This window comes from Panthera uncia (assembly GCF_023721935.1).
Source record: "Panthera uncia isolate 11264 chromosome D3 unlocalized genomic scaffold, Puncia_PCG_1.0 HiC_scaffold_8, whole genome shotgun sequence".
NCBI lineage: Eukaryota > Metazoa > Chordata > Mammalia > Carnivora > Felidae > Panthera > Panthera uncia.
This window is the reverse complement of record NW_026057586.1, coordinates 73,855,201-73,872,032: the sequence shown is the minus strand read 5'-3', so window position 1 is coordinate 73,872,032 and position 16,832 is coordinate 73,855,201. Positions and strand designations below refer to the sequence as shown.

At 52.5% G+C, this 16,832-nt stretch overlaps 1 protein-coding gene across 4 annotated transcripts in view; it reads right to left on the bottom strand.

The window, feature by feature from the left end:
• The window catches only part of SSH1 (slingshot protein phosphatase 1), a 63,410-nt gene that overhangs the window by 13,975 nt on the left and 32,603 nt on the right, over positions 1-16,832 (bottom strand). For 3 of the 4 annotated variants that reach the window (XM_049619194.1, XM_049619196.1, XM_049619195.1), the window contains 8 exons: positions 15,843-15,907; positions 15,274-15,395; positions 10,620-10,688; positions 9,448-9,513; positions 6,443-6,637; positions 5,078-5,171; positions 3,816-3,944; positions 1,060-1,106 (listed from right to left, as the gene is read on the bottom strand). In XM_049619194.1, coding sequence (XP_049475151.1) covers positions 1,060-1,106; positions 3,816-3,944; positions 5,078-5,171; positions 6,443-6,637; positions 9,448-9,513; positions 10,620-10,688; positions 15,274-15,395; positions 15,843-15,907 — 787 coding nt within the window. Of the gene's footprint in view, positions 1-1,059; positions 1,107-3,815; positions 3,945-5,077; positions 5,172-6,442; positions 6,638-9,447; positions 9,514-10,022; positions 10,144-10,619; positions 10,689-15,273; positions 15,396-15,842; positions 15,908-16,832 lie in introns of those variants that run through there. The other variant, XM_049619197.1, reaches the window with a different exon arrangement.

Sequence of the window (16,832 nt, the reverse complement as noted above, 5' to 3'; positions counted from 1 at the left end):
TTCATTAACTGTTATGAATATACTGAGGCTTTAAAAAAAACAAAGTCTCCACTTTTAAAGAGCTAAAAAAAAAAAAAACCAGACTCTATCCATCCATTATTCATGTACCTAAGAACTGCCTTAAATCCTTCTTGAAACAAGGCAGACTAGAAACAAATAAATTGTTGAGAAGGTCCTCAAATGCTGGTTCTGTAGTTCTTTAAATGTGATACTTCTATTCCCGGAAGACCAAAATAATTTCAGGAGTTAGAAAATACCTCCAATAGGTTTGTAAGAGAATACTTATAAATGCTGTAAGAAAATACCTTTAAAAATCATTTATGTGTTCCCAGCAAGAGAAGGCATAGATAGTATTGCTGTACATTTGAAGAATATTTTTTTGTCGCAAGAACACATCTTAACCAGTAGTTCTAAAGATATATTTTAAGATTTGTTTAGTCTTGATTTTTAAATGCAGTAATTCAAGAATGCCATCATGTCAGACCCACAGAATGGTGATTTTGTGGCTGTGTTGTTTAAAAAAAAATGTCCAGACATCTGTTCTTGAAGATCTAGATTTAAACATTTTTTTTTTTTTTTTTTTTAAATTCCTGCCGTTGGGCATTTCTCAGACTGAGACAGGCGTATGTTTCTGGCCAACACTGAGCATTTTAGCCACAAGATTCCCACCAGGACCCAGAGTGGAACGTCCGGTAGAAGCAGGAGTGGTCCTGGGATCAGGGTTGCTGCGCAGTCCCCACCAGGACCGCCAGCAGGCGTGCGGGCAGTGGTGCACGTGAGGGGGCTCGTGGCCTTGTCAGCACCCACGCCGTCCTATGCCACTGGAGTGTGACTGCGGACCGCTCTTGCTGACACACACAATCACACGGAACCCCGTTAAAGTCTAAAACCCGTGAATTATTCAGGAGGTGGCATTCAGAAGCACATCCGTTTAGCCGTGCAAAGCTGCCCAGCCATGGCAGGTGGCTCGGAGACGGGTGCCTGCAGTTATAAGGGCTCGACCTTGAGGGTTTCTAGGCTGCCTGGAAGGACAAGGGAAGACGAGGGGAGCAGACTCACCCTGAGCCCTGCAGCTCCTCCAGATTGGACGCATTCCATTCAGAGCCCTGGGGGACAGATCACACAAACCCCCGTGAGTGTCACATGTCAGCCTCAGAGCTGCTTATGGGATGCACGGCGTGGGCTAGCCCTGAAGGGGATGGTCCTTGCGCGGGCCCTTGGCCTTTGACAACGGATAGAACCGAAACAGGCCGGTATTGAAGCAGCTTCCCGAGGCAGTCACAGCGTCATCAGCCCGAGTGTGACGCCCTCTGGCCTTCGGGAAAGAGCAAGTTCAGAAACACCTGCACCCCCTCTTGCCACTTCCTTTCCTAAGTCCCCAGCAGGGTCCTGTCACCAGAGGCAGTGACCTCCGACCTCCCACTCAGGAGAGGGCACTTGCACACACTGCTAACTGAAAGCAAGAGTCGTTTGGGGTGCCTGGGTGGCTCAGCTGGTTAAGCGCCCGACTTCAGCTCAGGTCATGATCTCACGGCTCGTGAGTTCGAGCCCCGCATCGGGCTCTGGGCTGCCAACGCAGAGCCCGCTTCGGATTCTGTGTCTCCCTCTCTCTCTGCCCTTCCCCTGCTCGTTCTCGTTCTTGCTCTCTCTCAAAAATAAAGAAACGTTAAAAAAATAATAACGACAACAAAAAAAAAAGCAGGAGTAGGTCTACCTTTCCTGGGAAGTATTTTTAAAAAGTCCCATAGTTCCACATATAAAAAGCTGTTCTGCAGAAACACCCAGAATGTGCACAGAGATTTACGTACAAGGATAGTTATGGTTATTTATAATGACAAACACTGGAAAACAACTCAGAGGTCTGACAAGAAGAAATCAGTAAAATAAACGATGATGAACCCATATGATAGGGCACTTGAAAAAAATCAGAGTTTATGGTGGTTAGTCAGTGACACAGGGAAACGCCACAGAACGACAACAATTTAAAACAAGAAACAGGATACGGAACTATACAAATAGTATGATTGTTTCCTTTTCTCTCTTTTAAGAAGTTCTATAGACATAAAAAGAAAAAAAAAAACCACAAATGGGAAAATAAATATACCGGAACATTCATAGCGACTACATCCAGGTTTGTAAAATTGGGAATGCTTTTCATTTTCTTCTTTAGAGTTTCTCTTATTTCCTTACCTTCCATAACATGTTTTGATTTAATACCTTGTAGAGCAGACTAAAACACAAACCCTCCATTTCTGAGAGTATGAGGAACATAGAAAGGGAAGAAAAGCAAAAGAAGAAACTATCACTTCGTTCTTAGGAAATGCAAACAACATGGAGTCAAAATAGCAAAAGACACTCCCCCCTCCCAAGTCTCCCTAGAAGCTTCTTTTCCCAGGAAGGCAGGCCCCTCAGAACGCAGGGGCTGCGGGGGGACCAGTGAAGCTGGCATCATGTGGGTGCTAGCTGGATTTCTGTGCTGCAGGGAGAGGCTCAAATATAAAAATTCCTTTAGTATCTCTCATGGAAAAAGTGACATAAAGCATCAAACCGCACCGAAAAAATAAAGAGAGCTCCACTAAATGTGTGAGCACCCTCTTGTTGTGATCACCACCTAGTGGAGGGACAGCCTGCCTTCTGTTGTTTTCTACCAGCAAGAACTACCAGCTTCCCAGGGAGAAGATTAGAGCCCAGCGCTGCCTGACAGCTTTCAAGATACAGGCTTCAAATCCACATATTCACATACGTTTTAATACGAACGTTAAACATATACATATGTAGCAACTGATATAAACGAATTCACTAAATACATCCGTATTTAACATATTAAGTATATATCACGACACATGCGTCTGGGGAACTATTAAGAACTTCTTGTGGGCAGAAAGCAAAGTCGGTCATGTCTTCAGCAGCCAATGAACTACCTCCGCTTTCCCAGGAAGTGACTTCTGCTCTGACAACGGGTGCCATTTCTTAGTGCCTACAGAAACCGCACTCAGTGCTTTATATGCGTCTTTTACTTCATCCTCATAATGATCCCGCCTGGTACAGAATGAAGGGGAGAAGCCAGAGAGACTCGGTCCCGGTCACACAGCCACTCAGGCTGGGGAGTGGGAACTTGGCCCTGGTGGGTCTGATTTTCATCACACTGCATTGCTTCTCTAATTTTAGCAACATGCCTTCCTCTATAGTCTCTCTGAGAGGCTCTGGGAACTCGCCAGTTGCCTTCTATGGAGATTTACGGCATTAAGAAAATCTGAGCAAGAGACGGAGGTAGGGAGATTCCACCCCGCCCGCGCCCATTCCTTCGGTGGGCCTGGGAGCGGTGCACGGAGCAGGCTTCCGGACAGAGAGGGGAAGCTGGGTTTTGGGTGTCTGGTCTGTTTTCCCTACTGTTTCTCACGTCTCAGGATGCCGAGGCATAATCCTGGGGTTTGGCAAGCATGCTCCCTCTAGTAACTGGGGGTTCTGAGCCCACACACCGTTTGGAGGGAACTGGGTGGGGCCTCTGTGTTAGTGACTGAAGACCAAGGATGGAGAGAGTCTGAAAACTGCTGTCAGTGGACTATGCCAGAGAGCCTTCAAACAACCCCCCATGGCTCAGCTGGGAACCACCCCTCGGACATCTGGCTCGAGTGCAAACTCGTGGAGGCCAGAGTGACAGGGTCTGAGACAGGAGTTTCCAGAAGAGTCAGGACCGAGGTGCCAGTAACTCAAGTTTGCTCCCCTTCTCTGACCTTGCTGCAAACTCCAAACAATCAAGGTCCTGTTGATTTATGTTCCCCCAACCAGACCCTGCTGGGTGCTGTGCCTCTTACGAGATAAAGATGGTCGAAGATGAGGGAGGGTTTGTCCATCTGTCCCAAGATAAGGAGCATCTCGTTGTCTATGAATTCCTTGAATTCTTTCAAGTTACAGTTCATCTGCGTCTCTAATTCATTACGGATCTGTGGAGTGGAAAAGAGTAGGAAAGTGTGTTGTTAGAAAACAAAATAAAACAAAACCACAGTTGTCCACCTCCAAAGCAGTAAAGTCACAACTTACACTGTGCTTGTTTTCAGAAATGATCTTTGGTTGTTGGCGAGTTGTTTTGTTTTGATCCCAGAGTAAGCACACACACACACACACGGGCAGGTGGTGGGAACGCAGGCTACTCAGCCTCAAAGTCAGTCTGACTGCGAAGAGTTGATTATTTTATACGAAGAAGCAGATTCCCCTGGGATCTCTTCGTTTTGAGTTTAAGGCACGTTTTTACAATTAAGTATCAACTATATCACAGTCAACCCATAAAGTCAGTTTCATCTTGCTCCGGAAGGCGTCACGATGTGACTTTTTATGTGTCTTAACTAATAAAACGATGATGCGTGCCTTTTAAAAATGGCCAATTCAACCCTTTCCATCTGCCTGGTTTAAGCAATTATTATTATTTTTTTAATGTTTATTTTTGAGGGAGAGAGCGAGGGAGGGGCAAAGAGAGGAACAGAAGATCCGAAGCAGGCTCTGCACTGTCAACGCAGAGCCCGATGTGGGGCTCGAACTCATGAACTGGGGGATCATGACCTGAGCTGAAGCTAGACGCTTAACTGACTGAGCCACCCAGGTGCCCCTAACCTACTATTATAATTCATTGCATTCCTTGAACAAAAAGCAACCCGAGAAAAAGAAAAAAGTGATCCAAGAAAACACTCAAAGGCAGATGGGAGGCAGTCCAGGGTTCGTAACTCGCTGGTAACTGGTAATCCTGAGATAAGAAACAAGAGTCTGCTGTATCTCAATAAAACACAAGGCAGAGGAGAAGGCCTTAAGAGGGAAATGTTTTCTCAGTGCAACCTATGGGTCTCATGGAATTACCATCAAAGGTCTTACAGGTTCAGAGAGGCCAGGAAATTGGTATGTATGCAGCGTGGCTGGACTCAAACTAGAATGGGACTTGAAGGCCTGCGCTCTTTCCGCTAAGCTCCGTGGGAAAAGCCTCTGAGAGCCAGTGAGCAGGTGCCGGACCGGCCTCCGCTGTGGTTCGGGCAACAGGACAAACGAACACTGCGTGAGCTCTGGCCTGCAAAGGGAAGAGCTCTCTTACTTCTTTTGAGGTCACGTTTTCCAGATCCTGGCTCATCATGATGCTCCGGAGCTTGGCTTTGATGAGGCGCTCGGTCCTCTCCCCTTCAGTTGGCCTGGAAAGGAAGGACGTTCGGTAACACGCACAACGAGAGGGGGCCTGAGGTCAGCGTTTACAGGAACCCCAGATGCTCCTGGGCCTAACGAGAACATGAACATGGCCTGGACTCAGAGAACTACCGTCTCGCTGTGCATGTTTTGGGGGAGGGGGGAAGGGACAGAGAAGTCCGGCTCTGGGTCTAGAACTCCCGTGGGAGTCCACAGAGCGGTGAGCAGATGGAGCGCACAAACGACGGCTGGAAAGCAGATCCTCGCTCAGGGCTGTAGAGAATCACTCTCAAGGCCAGATGCTGGAAGCCCCAGTGTAGCGTCCTGCCCCCCTCTCCCGCCACCCCGCTCCCCAACAACCAGACCCTTTTGTCTCTGCTTGAATGTATCTGGGCATGACGACAGCACTGTGTCCAGAGACAGTCCAGAGTTCCCCTTGTGTCCAGCTCCCCTGATGGCCTTCTAACGTGGAGAATCTACACGTTTCCCGGTAACTTCTACCCATCAGCCCTGGTTCTACACAGACCAGGATAATTCTTCCACAGGACGCCCCTTTATGTATTCAAAGGCAACTAACGTTCTCCCCAAACCTCTCATAATCTGAGGCCTCATGGAATGTGGCTTCCGGTCCTCTCCTCACTCAGGCTGACCTCTCTGTCCATGGCCCTCTTAATGCAGTCCCAGAGGGACATACAACTCAGGGGGAGGACAGTCCTAACCAAGACAGAAGGGCCACTTCCTTCTGGACCCAGACTTCTCATTTAGTGTATGTGGCCTCAGGCCACCTGAGCTCTGTTGGAGGCCACGTGACATAGGCCACTCGATCGTGGCCTCTAAGGCAGGCTGCACTTGGCCAGTGCTGGTGCAGTTGTATTTTAGGATCCCAGGACAATGGATCTATAATACTCCTAGGAGCACAGGGAAAGGCTTTGGAAATTGAGTCTTGAGCCACCTGAAGAGGAAAGGCCAGACCCCAGGGCACCGCCCAAGAGCCAGTGACGCACGTGGGCCGCAAGTTCCTCTGAGAAGCTGACAGGAGTTAGGGAGCTGTGCCCCAGAAATGCATTCACGCTGGAACCCGTCTCTGATTTGAATGGGGGGGGGGGAGGGTGGTCACACCATCGCGGAGCCAAAGACCACCCACGGGCAGCAGGTTAGGGACCCCCGCTCGGAACGCTGGTCCTGGGAGAGGTGGCCCTCGGTCGCCGGACTGCAGGGCAGGTGTCACCTCGTGCAGACTCCGGGTCGGCCGGCGTGGGCAAGGCAGCGCCGCGCTTACTTGTCCACAAACAGGGCCGGGGAGTCGGGCCGCGTGGACTCCAGGTCCTGCATGGCGTTCCACTCGTTGATGCAGCTCTGATCGGAGCTGATGCAGCTCTCATAGTAGGTGGCCCAGATGAGAGCCACGCCGCCGGGGAAGTAGTTGTGTCTCCGTGCCACTTCGCAGGCCTTGTGAAGGACCTGCAGGGCAGACCTGGGGTGAGGAGGGGGGACAGGGTCAGGCCCCGGGGAGGCACAGGAGTGCTGGGCCTTCCCCTTGACTGGGGGCTGAGATAGGGGCCGAGCAGGGGGCGATCCCTAAAAGACTTCCTACCGGAGTCAACCCTGCCGTGTACCGGGTTCCCGGGGGGACACAAGGCAGCCCGAAACCTCCGGATTAACACGCCCAGTCTCCGTGACACAAGCTTTGAACCCAAGAGTGGATGGGACATCCTTTATCGTGCCCAGCAGGGCAACAGTACAGATGTTGTTATCGCCCGCCCAGGCTGGCTCACGGAGTCCTTCACACTCCATTAACTCCCAAGAATGAAGATTTATTTCTGAGGCTGTGGGGATACCGTGAATTTAGGAGCCACCTCGAAGCCTAGGAGGCTCCGAGCAGGAAGGAGTCTTTAGCTAACAGCGGAGACCTTTTACCGCGTTCCGAACGACGTACTGTGGAACCCTTTCCCATCAGTGTTATAATCGCTTCAAGGCTTAGGTCTCTCGGGGGAATGAGGTTCTGGAAACTCAGGTTAATACAGGAATGAAATGAAGATGGGGTTCGGGAAGGAGTGGGGTGGAAGGAACAACACGGAAAACGTACACAATAACGGTCAGCTCGGTCCCTTTTCTAAAACTCTTTTTACGAAAATCGAGGCTGAAACTTTCTCAGTGGATGGGGTGAGTTGGGCATGGACGAAGAGTGGAAGCGGGAAGCCCCGGAGGGGAGCGAGAGTCCTCGGAGACGGCACAGAAGCCACCGCCGTCTGGGGCACGCTTCCCAGACACGCCCGTGCCGTCTCCAGGCTGCCTGAGGAGACGGGCTGGAGCCGCACATTTGCTACATTTAGTTTTGTTCCTTAAGTTCTGGAAAAACATGGGGGCCTATTTTGTACTTGCCTGTAGAGAAAGAGACAAGAAACGATCCAGGGGCACCAGGAATATCCAGGACATGGAGAAAATTAGGATTTTGTGATTTTCCCCAGAATGATCCTGAATCGGGGGTGGCGTAGAGTAAGGGACGAGGTAAAAACGAAGCACCATATCGATTTGTGGCCCATGGGAGAATTCTGGGTAACTCTTGCTGGCCCAGAGGAAAAAAGTAATGACCCTGAAACACTGGGGCAGAACCCTTCTCCTCAGGCCCCACCGGCTTTCTCCTGAGTCTTTTCCAGATTATTGGAGACAGGCACTGTTGTGTTGAGTCTGCTGCACAAGTGGTTTGTGCAACACCCCCCCCCCCCCCCCCCCATGAGGAAGGCTCTCAGATGCCTGTGCTGGGCTGGGAGAAGCGCTGGACACGACCCGTTTCACCCGGTGCAGACTTTACCCACGGCTACGTCATCCTCCAGGCTGAGCGTGCGCAAGGCCCTGCACCCTGCGTCCCAGGGCAGAAGAGGCCCCTGTGAGAACACGCTCCCAGCACTCCCTGGCACAACACGGGACTCTGTCTGTGCTACGGCCACCTCCCTCAATAGACTTTAAACCCCACGAGGACAGGAATTATGTTCTGTTGTACGCCCTCCCAGATGCCCGCTGCCTGGCAGAGTGCCGTTCCCTGGATGGCACAAACCGAGTGTGTGCCAGGCCCGAAGGACAAGCTAATCTGTGCTGGAATGACATTTGGACAGCCAGAACGGCAAAAAGACAACCCCATTCCTAACCGGCTAAAGGGCCTGAATAGACATTTCTCCAAAGAATGCCCAAATGGCCAATAAGCCTACGAAAAGATGCTCAGTAGTAATTAATTAGGCAAATATAAATCAGAGCCATAATGAGATACCACTTCACACCCCTTGAGCGGGCCATCATGAAAAAATAAAATAAAATAACGGGGCACTGGAGAGGACGTGGAGGAACTGGGACCCTCGTGCACGGCTCAGGGGGGATGCAAAATGGTGCAGTCGCTGTGGAAAACGGTTTTGTTCCTCAAAAAGTTAAACACAGCATTAACGTGATCTAGAAATCCCACTTCTAGGTACATACTCAAAAGAACTGAAAGCAGGGACTCAAACAGATACTTTGCCAGTAGCCAAAAGGTGGAAATAACCCAAATGCCCATCAATAGATGAAAGGATAAACAGAAAAATTGTGTCTAACCACAGACGGGAATAATATTCAGCCTTAAAAAGGACTCGGACACGGGGGCACCTGGGTGGCTCAGTTGGTTGAGCATCTGACTCTTGATTTCAGCTCAGGTCATCATCTCACTGTTCGTGGGTTCGAGCCCCGATGTTGGGATCTGAGGTGACATCGCAGAGCCCGCTCAGGATTCCCTCTCTCTCTGGCCCTCCCTGCGCGCGTGCCTGCTCTCTTAAAATAAATGACCTTAAAAAAAATTTTTTTTTTTTTTTTTTTTGCTACAGTATGGACGAACCTCGTCAACATTTTAAGTGACATAAACCAGACACAAAAGGACAAAGAGTGTATGATTCCACTTGTAGGAGGGACCTGGGATAGGCAGAGTCATAGAGACAGAACATAGAATAGAGGGTACTAGGGCCTGGGGAGAGAGGGCATGAGTGTTTAATGGGCACAGACTTTCTGTTTGGGATGAAGGAAAAGCTCCAGAAATGGATGGTTATGTTTGCACATCATGGATGTACATTGAATTGCATGCTTAAAATGGTGCATTTTATGTTATGCACATTTTGTGCCACACACACACACACACACACACACGCACGCACACACCTAAATGAGCCTTAAAATCGAAGGGGGTCTTTCGATTCATGCTGGCAGCTAAAAAAAAAAAAAAAAAAAAATTTCAAAGGCGATGTAATTCTCTAAAACCACACTTACCACATGGCCTGGACAGACACGGGCTTGAAGACGTGCATCCGTCCCGCTGTGCTGACGCTGAACCCACTGAGAAAGACAAACAGAAAAGAACGGAACCGTGGTGAGATACCGGACCCTGCACCCACAGCGAGACGGCAGCTCGTACGGACACCCTGAGGACAAGTGCGTCTTGTGCTTCCTGATAAGGGACTACCAGCCCACTGCATCCAATGAGGGCAACAGTAGGAACAAAGAAGAAGAAAAAGAAAAACAAGACGAACGTTTGCTTCCAACCCAGCTACGTGAGGTCTGTCAAAAACACAAACCCTGGCAAGGGCAACGATGCCATCTGACGCCACCTCGTTCACGTTCCTGCCACCATCCCAGCAGCCCACCGCGGCTACTTCCCGCCCCACGTGTGCCGTCCGTTACTTTTGCAATTGCATGGGAAATATCTTCACGGAAGGCAAAATGTTAAGAAGGAAAAAAAGTAGAACCATAATCCTACCTTTTCCCCCCCCCCCCCCCCCCCCCCCAAAAAGTCACATTTTGCTTTTTCTCCCCGAATGCTAACTATGAGGCAAGGTAACTTTTACCGTTGGAATCTCAGTGGAGGGATAAACTTCTACTCCGCTCCTTTCCACTCACGGCAGAACCCGCGTATTTCCCTTGGAAGCAAATGTATGTGGGACCCGGATGGCTCTTCGTCTCTTGTTTACCTGCCCAGGCCAAATGGAAGGGTTCCTCCTCTGCAGCCCCCCAGAGAGGCACCTGAAATGCTGCTCCGCCTGCCAGCTGTCTGTCTGTCTTTCCCGGCACCCCCACAGACCACGGGCTCCTGCTGTGTCCTTTCCAACTACGAACTTACAGAGACCAGCTCCACCTGGAGGGCACGTACTGAGTATTCATCTAACGCATCAAGGTAAACGTATGAATATCAGCTGCCTGCTGCTCTTGAACTTCACACGCAGCGGACCTCCTGTAAATACCCTTCCGTTGCTACTTTGTGACCCAAATGCCCTTATGCAACGCCAAAACGTCCCCTTCCTTGTGTGGCTCACTAAGGGGCATGCTGTTTCTCCTGATGTAATGAGCACATCACACATGTGACCCTGTGGATGATCACCCAACAACGCCCAAAGTAGCTTGGTGTTTCAAAGTCCACAGTGGAAGAATTAAAGAGATCTCCTTACCCATCTCCGTCGAGGTGGATTTTCGTGTCGCTCCACAGCCGGAGAACCATCCCGATGGTACAGCTTTTACTACTCGGGAGGAAAGAGCAGATGCCTTGGAGTTAGGATCCACCTGCCCAAGCATGGTCTTCCCTCTCTGTCTTCACCCCGCCTGGCCAGCTGGCAGGGGGAAACCACCACCTGACCTGGGTCTGGCTACCGTATGTGTACCTGGGAGAAGCTCTCGGGCCGTCCGCGTACGGACCGCTTGCCACTGGATTCTAGAAGACGGGGCCTGGGACGGGCCCTCACCAGAGGGGGTCACCAGTGACCTCTACTTGGAGATGGTCACAGGGGACTCTGACCAAACACCAGGTCTCAGCTGTGGCTCTCAGGGAGACAGAGAGCAAGCAGTTGACCTCACGCCCATGCTGCCGCAGGGGTGAGGCCGCCAGTGGCTGGCACACTCCTGGCACAAGGCCACACGCACTCCAGGGGACGCAGGCGAGTGGTGGCAGCCAGCCGGGCCTCCTGTCCGAGGGTGGCGGGGGTGGGGAGGGTGCCAACCCCATTACTGGAGCTCATTTCCGGGCCTCTGTTTCTGTACCTTTGTACAGCTGCGCTTTAAAACCTAGCTTAATCTGCTTTTGTTTTGCTCACCCTACCAGTGAAATGACACTTAATGACTTTGGAGACAGGCGCCACTGAAAAACACAGAGGGAAAGAAAGGGCTTTATCAGAGGGTCCCCTTGGATTATTATGAAAATTCTTCAGGCGTTTACAAAAGAGTCTGCTCGTGACAGACCGCCGTTGCTGCCAAGGCCAACTCCGACGACCTCCAGGGATCTAGAATGCTCGCCTCTGCCTCCACTTAGTCACCGCCTGGGAGTGACATGATGCTCATGTGACTGCAGACGGGGAGCTCTGAGCTCCCTCTTCCCTGGAGCACTGGGGGCCGTGTGGGCCCCTTTTCCACCCTTTACTTCTCTGTCTTCGGGGAAGGCAGTTTCCAGCCCTTCGTGTCAAATTAGACTAAGCCTTTTGTGTTAGGCAAATTCTCAGGCCCCAGCCCTGCACTCCTACCCGTACTTGATCGGCTAATTATATTTCCTTTGTAGAGCTGCAAAATACAATTTACGCCCAGTCCCGGATAGCCCAGGAGCTACTTGGCTGTATTGGTGCAGACTGGCCCCTCGCAGTCCCAAACCGATATGCGGAAAGCCCAGGGTAGAGGGGGCCCTGGGAATACGTGGCCAGGCCTGGAGTCGAAGCAAGGGCAGCATCTAAGCTGGCCTCTCCAAATCACAGAGACGGGGAAGAGCCTAGTGAGTGCTGTGTGCGCGGGGCCAGGTCCATGGAGCACTTGCACTCAGGCTCTTGCCCTCCAGTCAAGAGCACGAGCAGGGACCGTGACACGACCGTAAAAACTCTGCAAATTCCTTAACATGCCCCGATCTGCTATTCTGTGAGTTCCCAGTCTTACAGGGACGGACAGTCAAATTTCTATAGCAAAGGAGGGCCTGTGCACTCGCATACACGGGAAGTGGGGTCTTAGAGGAAGAATGACCTTGAAGGATAGAGTGGGCGGGGGCAGCTGCCCGAGAAGGCGGTGTCAAGTCCCCGGGGCCCGGCATAGCAGGAACAGAGGAGCCAGCTGGGCCAGTGCGGGAGGAACTCAAGGGAACCGTGGAAGTCCTTCACGAACTGCGCGAGACCAACAAGGGCAGCATGGCCGGGCGCCCCCACGGTACTCCAAGTGCCCCGGGTCCCAGACAAAACATCGTGCATGACGGAACCTGCGGGTGGCCCCTCCGCTCTCCCGAGGGGGCACATGGATGGCTCTGAAAGAGCACTCGGGAGCTGGCAGGGCCGGTCACTACCACGTGTTCTCCCCTCTAACACTGCACCCGCACCAACCCCCCGGGAACCCCCTGCAGGTGCCCCTTGTGGGCAACACCCATCTCTCGCTCTTTTTTTGTTTTTTTAAAACAATAAGGAAGCATAATCTCAAGTCAGGGATTTAAAAAAAAAACAGGCGTATCATGCTTTCGGCAGGGCCAAAAGCTCCGGTAAGGACCAGGGCTTTGCTTTCAAGCCAGGATCAAGTAAAAGTGCCTGGTGCTCTGTCAGCGTGGAAGCCGCAGAAAAACGCCCAGTTTCCAGGCCCCGCCTCCACACACCTGGGCGTGCGCGGGGCGGCTGCTCAGGCCCGACCAGAGGAAGGCCCACTCGGTGCCCGTCCCCCTCTGACCACCTGCTCACCCTCTGCAGCCACCCGACCCACCTCCCCGGCCGCAAGGCCCCCACACCGGCCTCGGGCAGGCCTGTCTACTCCAGCCGCCAAGGATGACGTGGAAGGGCGTGCGTACGTGTCCAATGCTACGGTCACGGCCTCCAGGCTGCGTGGTCGGAGAGCAGAGGCCGGGATCTCTCACTGATGTGGCTCCGGCACCCGGCAGGGCGCTGTGCACACGCCAAGTGCTAACAAATACAGATGCGGTTGAGTCTATGAACGAACTCACCAACAACAGGGTGTGGAGGAGGGCTGCGGCCTATCGAGGTGTGGGGTCTACACTGCAGGTCTGCAGCAAAAGTCCCAATTCTGAGGCCCTGCTCCCGCCAGGAGGATGGCCTTGGGGTAACCACGCCAACCTCATGAGCTGGATTCCTCACTTGTAAAACATGAATCGGGGCGACCTACCCCACGGGGCAGTTTAACGGTTCGAGGAGACGCTGAGGACGTGTTGTGGCAACTGCACTGTGCTCCCCCACGGAAGCAACAGAGCTGGCTGGCAGGAGGGGCAGACCTGGCAACTCCAGAGGTCTGGGCAGGGATGAGGGGCACATTCCACAGGGAGGCAGGTTCCGGCTCAGGGCCGGAGAGCGTTACTGGAATGGATGACACATGGTGAGGGAAGCCCCGGAAGGAACTCGGAAAGGCGGGCATTATCATCGCTGGAGGAGTAAATGTAACTGCAACACCGGGGCGCCCGGGGGGCTCAGTCGGTTAAGAGCCCGACTTCGGCTCAGGTCACGATCTCACAGGTTGTGAGTTCGAGCCCCATGTCGGGCTCTGCACTGACAGCTCAGAGCCTGGAGCCTGCTTTGGATGCTGTGTCTCCCTCTCTCTCTGCCTCTCTCCCCATCCCTCTCTCTCTCTCTCTCTCTCTCTCTCTCTCTCTCTCTCTCTCAAATAAAGAATGATAACCACAATACCATTGGACACGAAACGTCTCTTTGCTTCACCACCTTGCCAACAATGGCCCACAACACAGAGCGCAGCCTGCTTCCGAGAGCACCTGTCTGGGGCTCAGAAGTACCGGGCCGTCTGGTCTTCAAGGGGGCTCCCCCCAGCTCAGCTCCTAAGACCCGTCAGGCTGCACCTGCTTCCAGATCCAGACTTCCCAACCAGCCCAAGGCCACAGACGCCAGCTCACACTTCTCTCCCAAAGTGTGCCACACAGAACTTTCTCCTGGTGCTATCACGTACCGGGAAGAAGGTCATAGAAGAAAACGCCCTCCGTCTCCATCCGTGTACTTGTTAACAAGCGACAGGGTCCTGGTCACTCTAACGGCAGCTCTCTCAGGGAACAAGATGTGACCGCACAGCTGCCACACCATTCACTGCTTCTGTGGCTTTTCCCTTCCTCCCATCGAATCTGCCTTCAACGCGCTTCAAACGCGCCCCTGCTTCGCCCCGACCCCTGAACCGGCCCTGCTGCCCGCCTGCCCTTGAAGACCTGGTTCGCCATCGGAGGCCGCGGAAGGCCTCTGGCTTGCCCCCTCCGACCCCACCCCTCTCCTGTGTTTCCACAGCCCCCCCCCACCCGAAGCATCGCTCTGTCACTGAGCCCACCACCCTGCTTTCTGGTTATGGCTCCTTCCTCGCTAAACTTCTCGACTCTCTGGGGTGGGGAACTGTGTACGGCTGTTTCTTCACGCATCTGGCCCACTGCCTCATACACAGGAGAACGCACGCACTTTCCTTGGTGGGTGAGAAGATTGAAAATGAATAGCGGGAACCCGTCTTAGTCCAGTTCTCACAAATCCAGGTTCTACAACGATCTCACACATACTCGTTTATCCTAGATGCGAGAAGAGCCGTTGACACTCATCGCACACGCATAACAGGGTCTCTGATGGTACGGCTAACCTGGCCTCCGGGTATTGGGAGACTCCAAACCTCTCTACAAGCTTCTGACCAAGGACCCGTCACAAGGACTTGGGATTCCACTTGGGACAGTGATACAGGGTGAGGTGCTCGATATGCCGCCTTTCACTCCCGCACTTCAACATGGGACCCTCCCTGCCTCACTGGGCTGGCTCCTGCTTGTCCCTGGGTGCTCACCACAGCTGCCACCTCCTTCAGGAAGCCTTCCTGGCTAAGGTGCTCTCTCCTACAGTACCCGGATAGTAGCCGGTGGTAAACCTCTAAGCCCAGCGTAATGTTCCTTAGACCCAGAGCTGAGAGCGGAGGCTGGACCTAGCACAGTGCCCGGCACACAAGAGCTGAATGGTGTGGTCTACGGTTCCACGTGCCTGGTCACCCCCACCGCCCACTGCCCATCACACACCCCACCATCATCTCCATGGATACAGGACCACGGACGCCTTTCTCCGGCAGCAGCCCTTGTCCCCCCCACCGCAGGAGGGAAGCAGCACCCACCAGACTCACCTCTCCTTACTGGAAAAGTCGACTCCCAGCAAGATGCTCTCCTCCGTGTCCTGGCGCCCGCTGCTGTCTACCACCACCATGTACCGGACCCGCTCCGCCCAGGCGCTCTCCAAGCGCACGGCCTAGACGGGCAAAGACGCTCTCACTGGCCTGCCTTTCCGGATGGTGGCCCCTTCCGTCACCAAATCAACACCAAGGACTTTTGTGTTCTACCTTTCCCCCTGTGAGTTCAGGAATCGAGATGAGATTCTTAATCCTCACGTCTTGTTCACACCCACGCACGAGGGACAGTGCTTGGCTCGGAGGAAATCCCTCAAAGTCGCTCAAATGGGTGAACAGATAAAGTCCAGAGGCTGAAAATCTCAACCAAGCACAGACTGACCCCGAAGGTACAACCTTTCGCTGGACGGTGTGGGTGATGGTGAGCAAACCTGGCTTGGGCTTTTGCGAAATATGGGGGGAAGAATTTGCTGCAACACAGAAATGCCCCGCCTCCCACTGCTCGTGAGTAATTCCCTACCAAATCGCACGATTAAAAATTAAAACTTGCCACTCTCGTCTCTTCTTACCAGCTTGATCCGATCTTCACAACGCAGGAGGTTGATCATTATTTGCAGATGTTGGGGCAGGTCACCTGGTGGCCCAACAAAGAAAGTTGTAAAAGGCCGCCCGCCCACCTTCTAGGCAGAAACCTGCAAGACGCTGATGATGTTAAGGGCCTGGGAGGAGACGGAGAAGTCAAAATCCCTCCACCTACACCACACGGAACCGTCCCGAAGACTAAGAGGCTCAATTTCTCTTACTCCATTCCCGAATGTTGCTCGATGAGGGTGGGGAGATCTAGCCGACTGCCATGTTTTTAGAAGTTGCTTTTATATTCTAAAATGCTTGCAATACGGGCTTTTTAAATACAAGATGTAAAAAGATACCGACAAGCCTAGAGGGGAAATGTTATCAAGTTCAGGGGCGACTGGGTGGCTCAGTCGGTTAAGCGTCTGACTTTGGCTCAGGTTATGATCTCAGGGTTCGTGGGTTTGAGCCCCGACTTGGGCTCAGCACCGACCGTGCAGAGTCTGCTTGGGATTCTCTCTCCCTTTCTCTCTGCCCCTCCCCTACTCTTGAAATAAAGAGAGAAAAAGAGAAAGAAAGAAAGATGTCAGCAAGTTCAAACAAACGTTCCTGTGCAGGATGAGGGAGCAGGAACTACAGACAGGGCTGGGGCAGGGGATTTGCTAAGAGTTGGTGTGAAAGAGAAAGGTCTGGAGGTCATTTTTCCTGTTTAATACTCTCCTGCGTTTTCCATAAGACAGAGACTCCTTCTACAACCTGGAGAGGAAGCAAGTCAGGTGACTACAGACAGCAGGTACTTGTGGGGTGTCCAGAAAGACAACGTGAATTGACAACGAGCACCGTCACTGTCTCTTCTCTTGCTAAAAGTTCTGTCCTTGACAGCTGTTCCCAGCCCTTCCTCCCTGGTGCCCACACTGGCATCCCCCCAACCTATGAGATGCTCAAGGAGGAGCACGAGGTGGCTGCCCGCGGGGCGCCCCAGAGCTAGG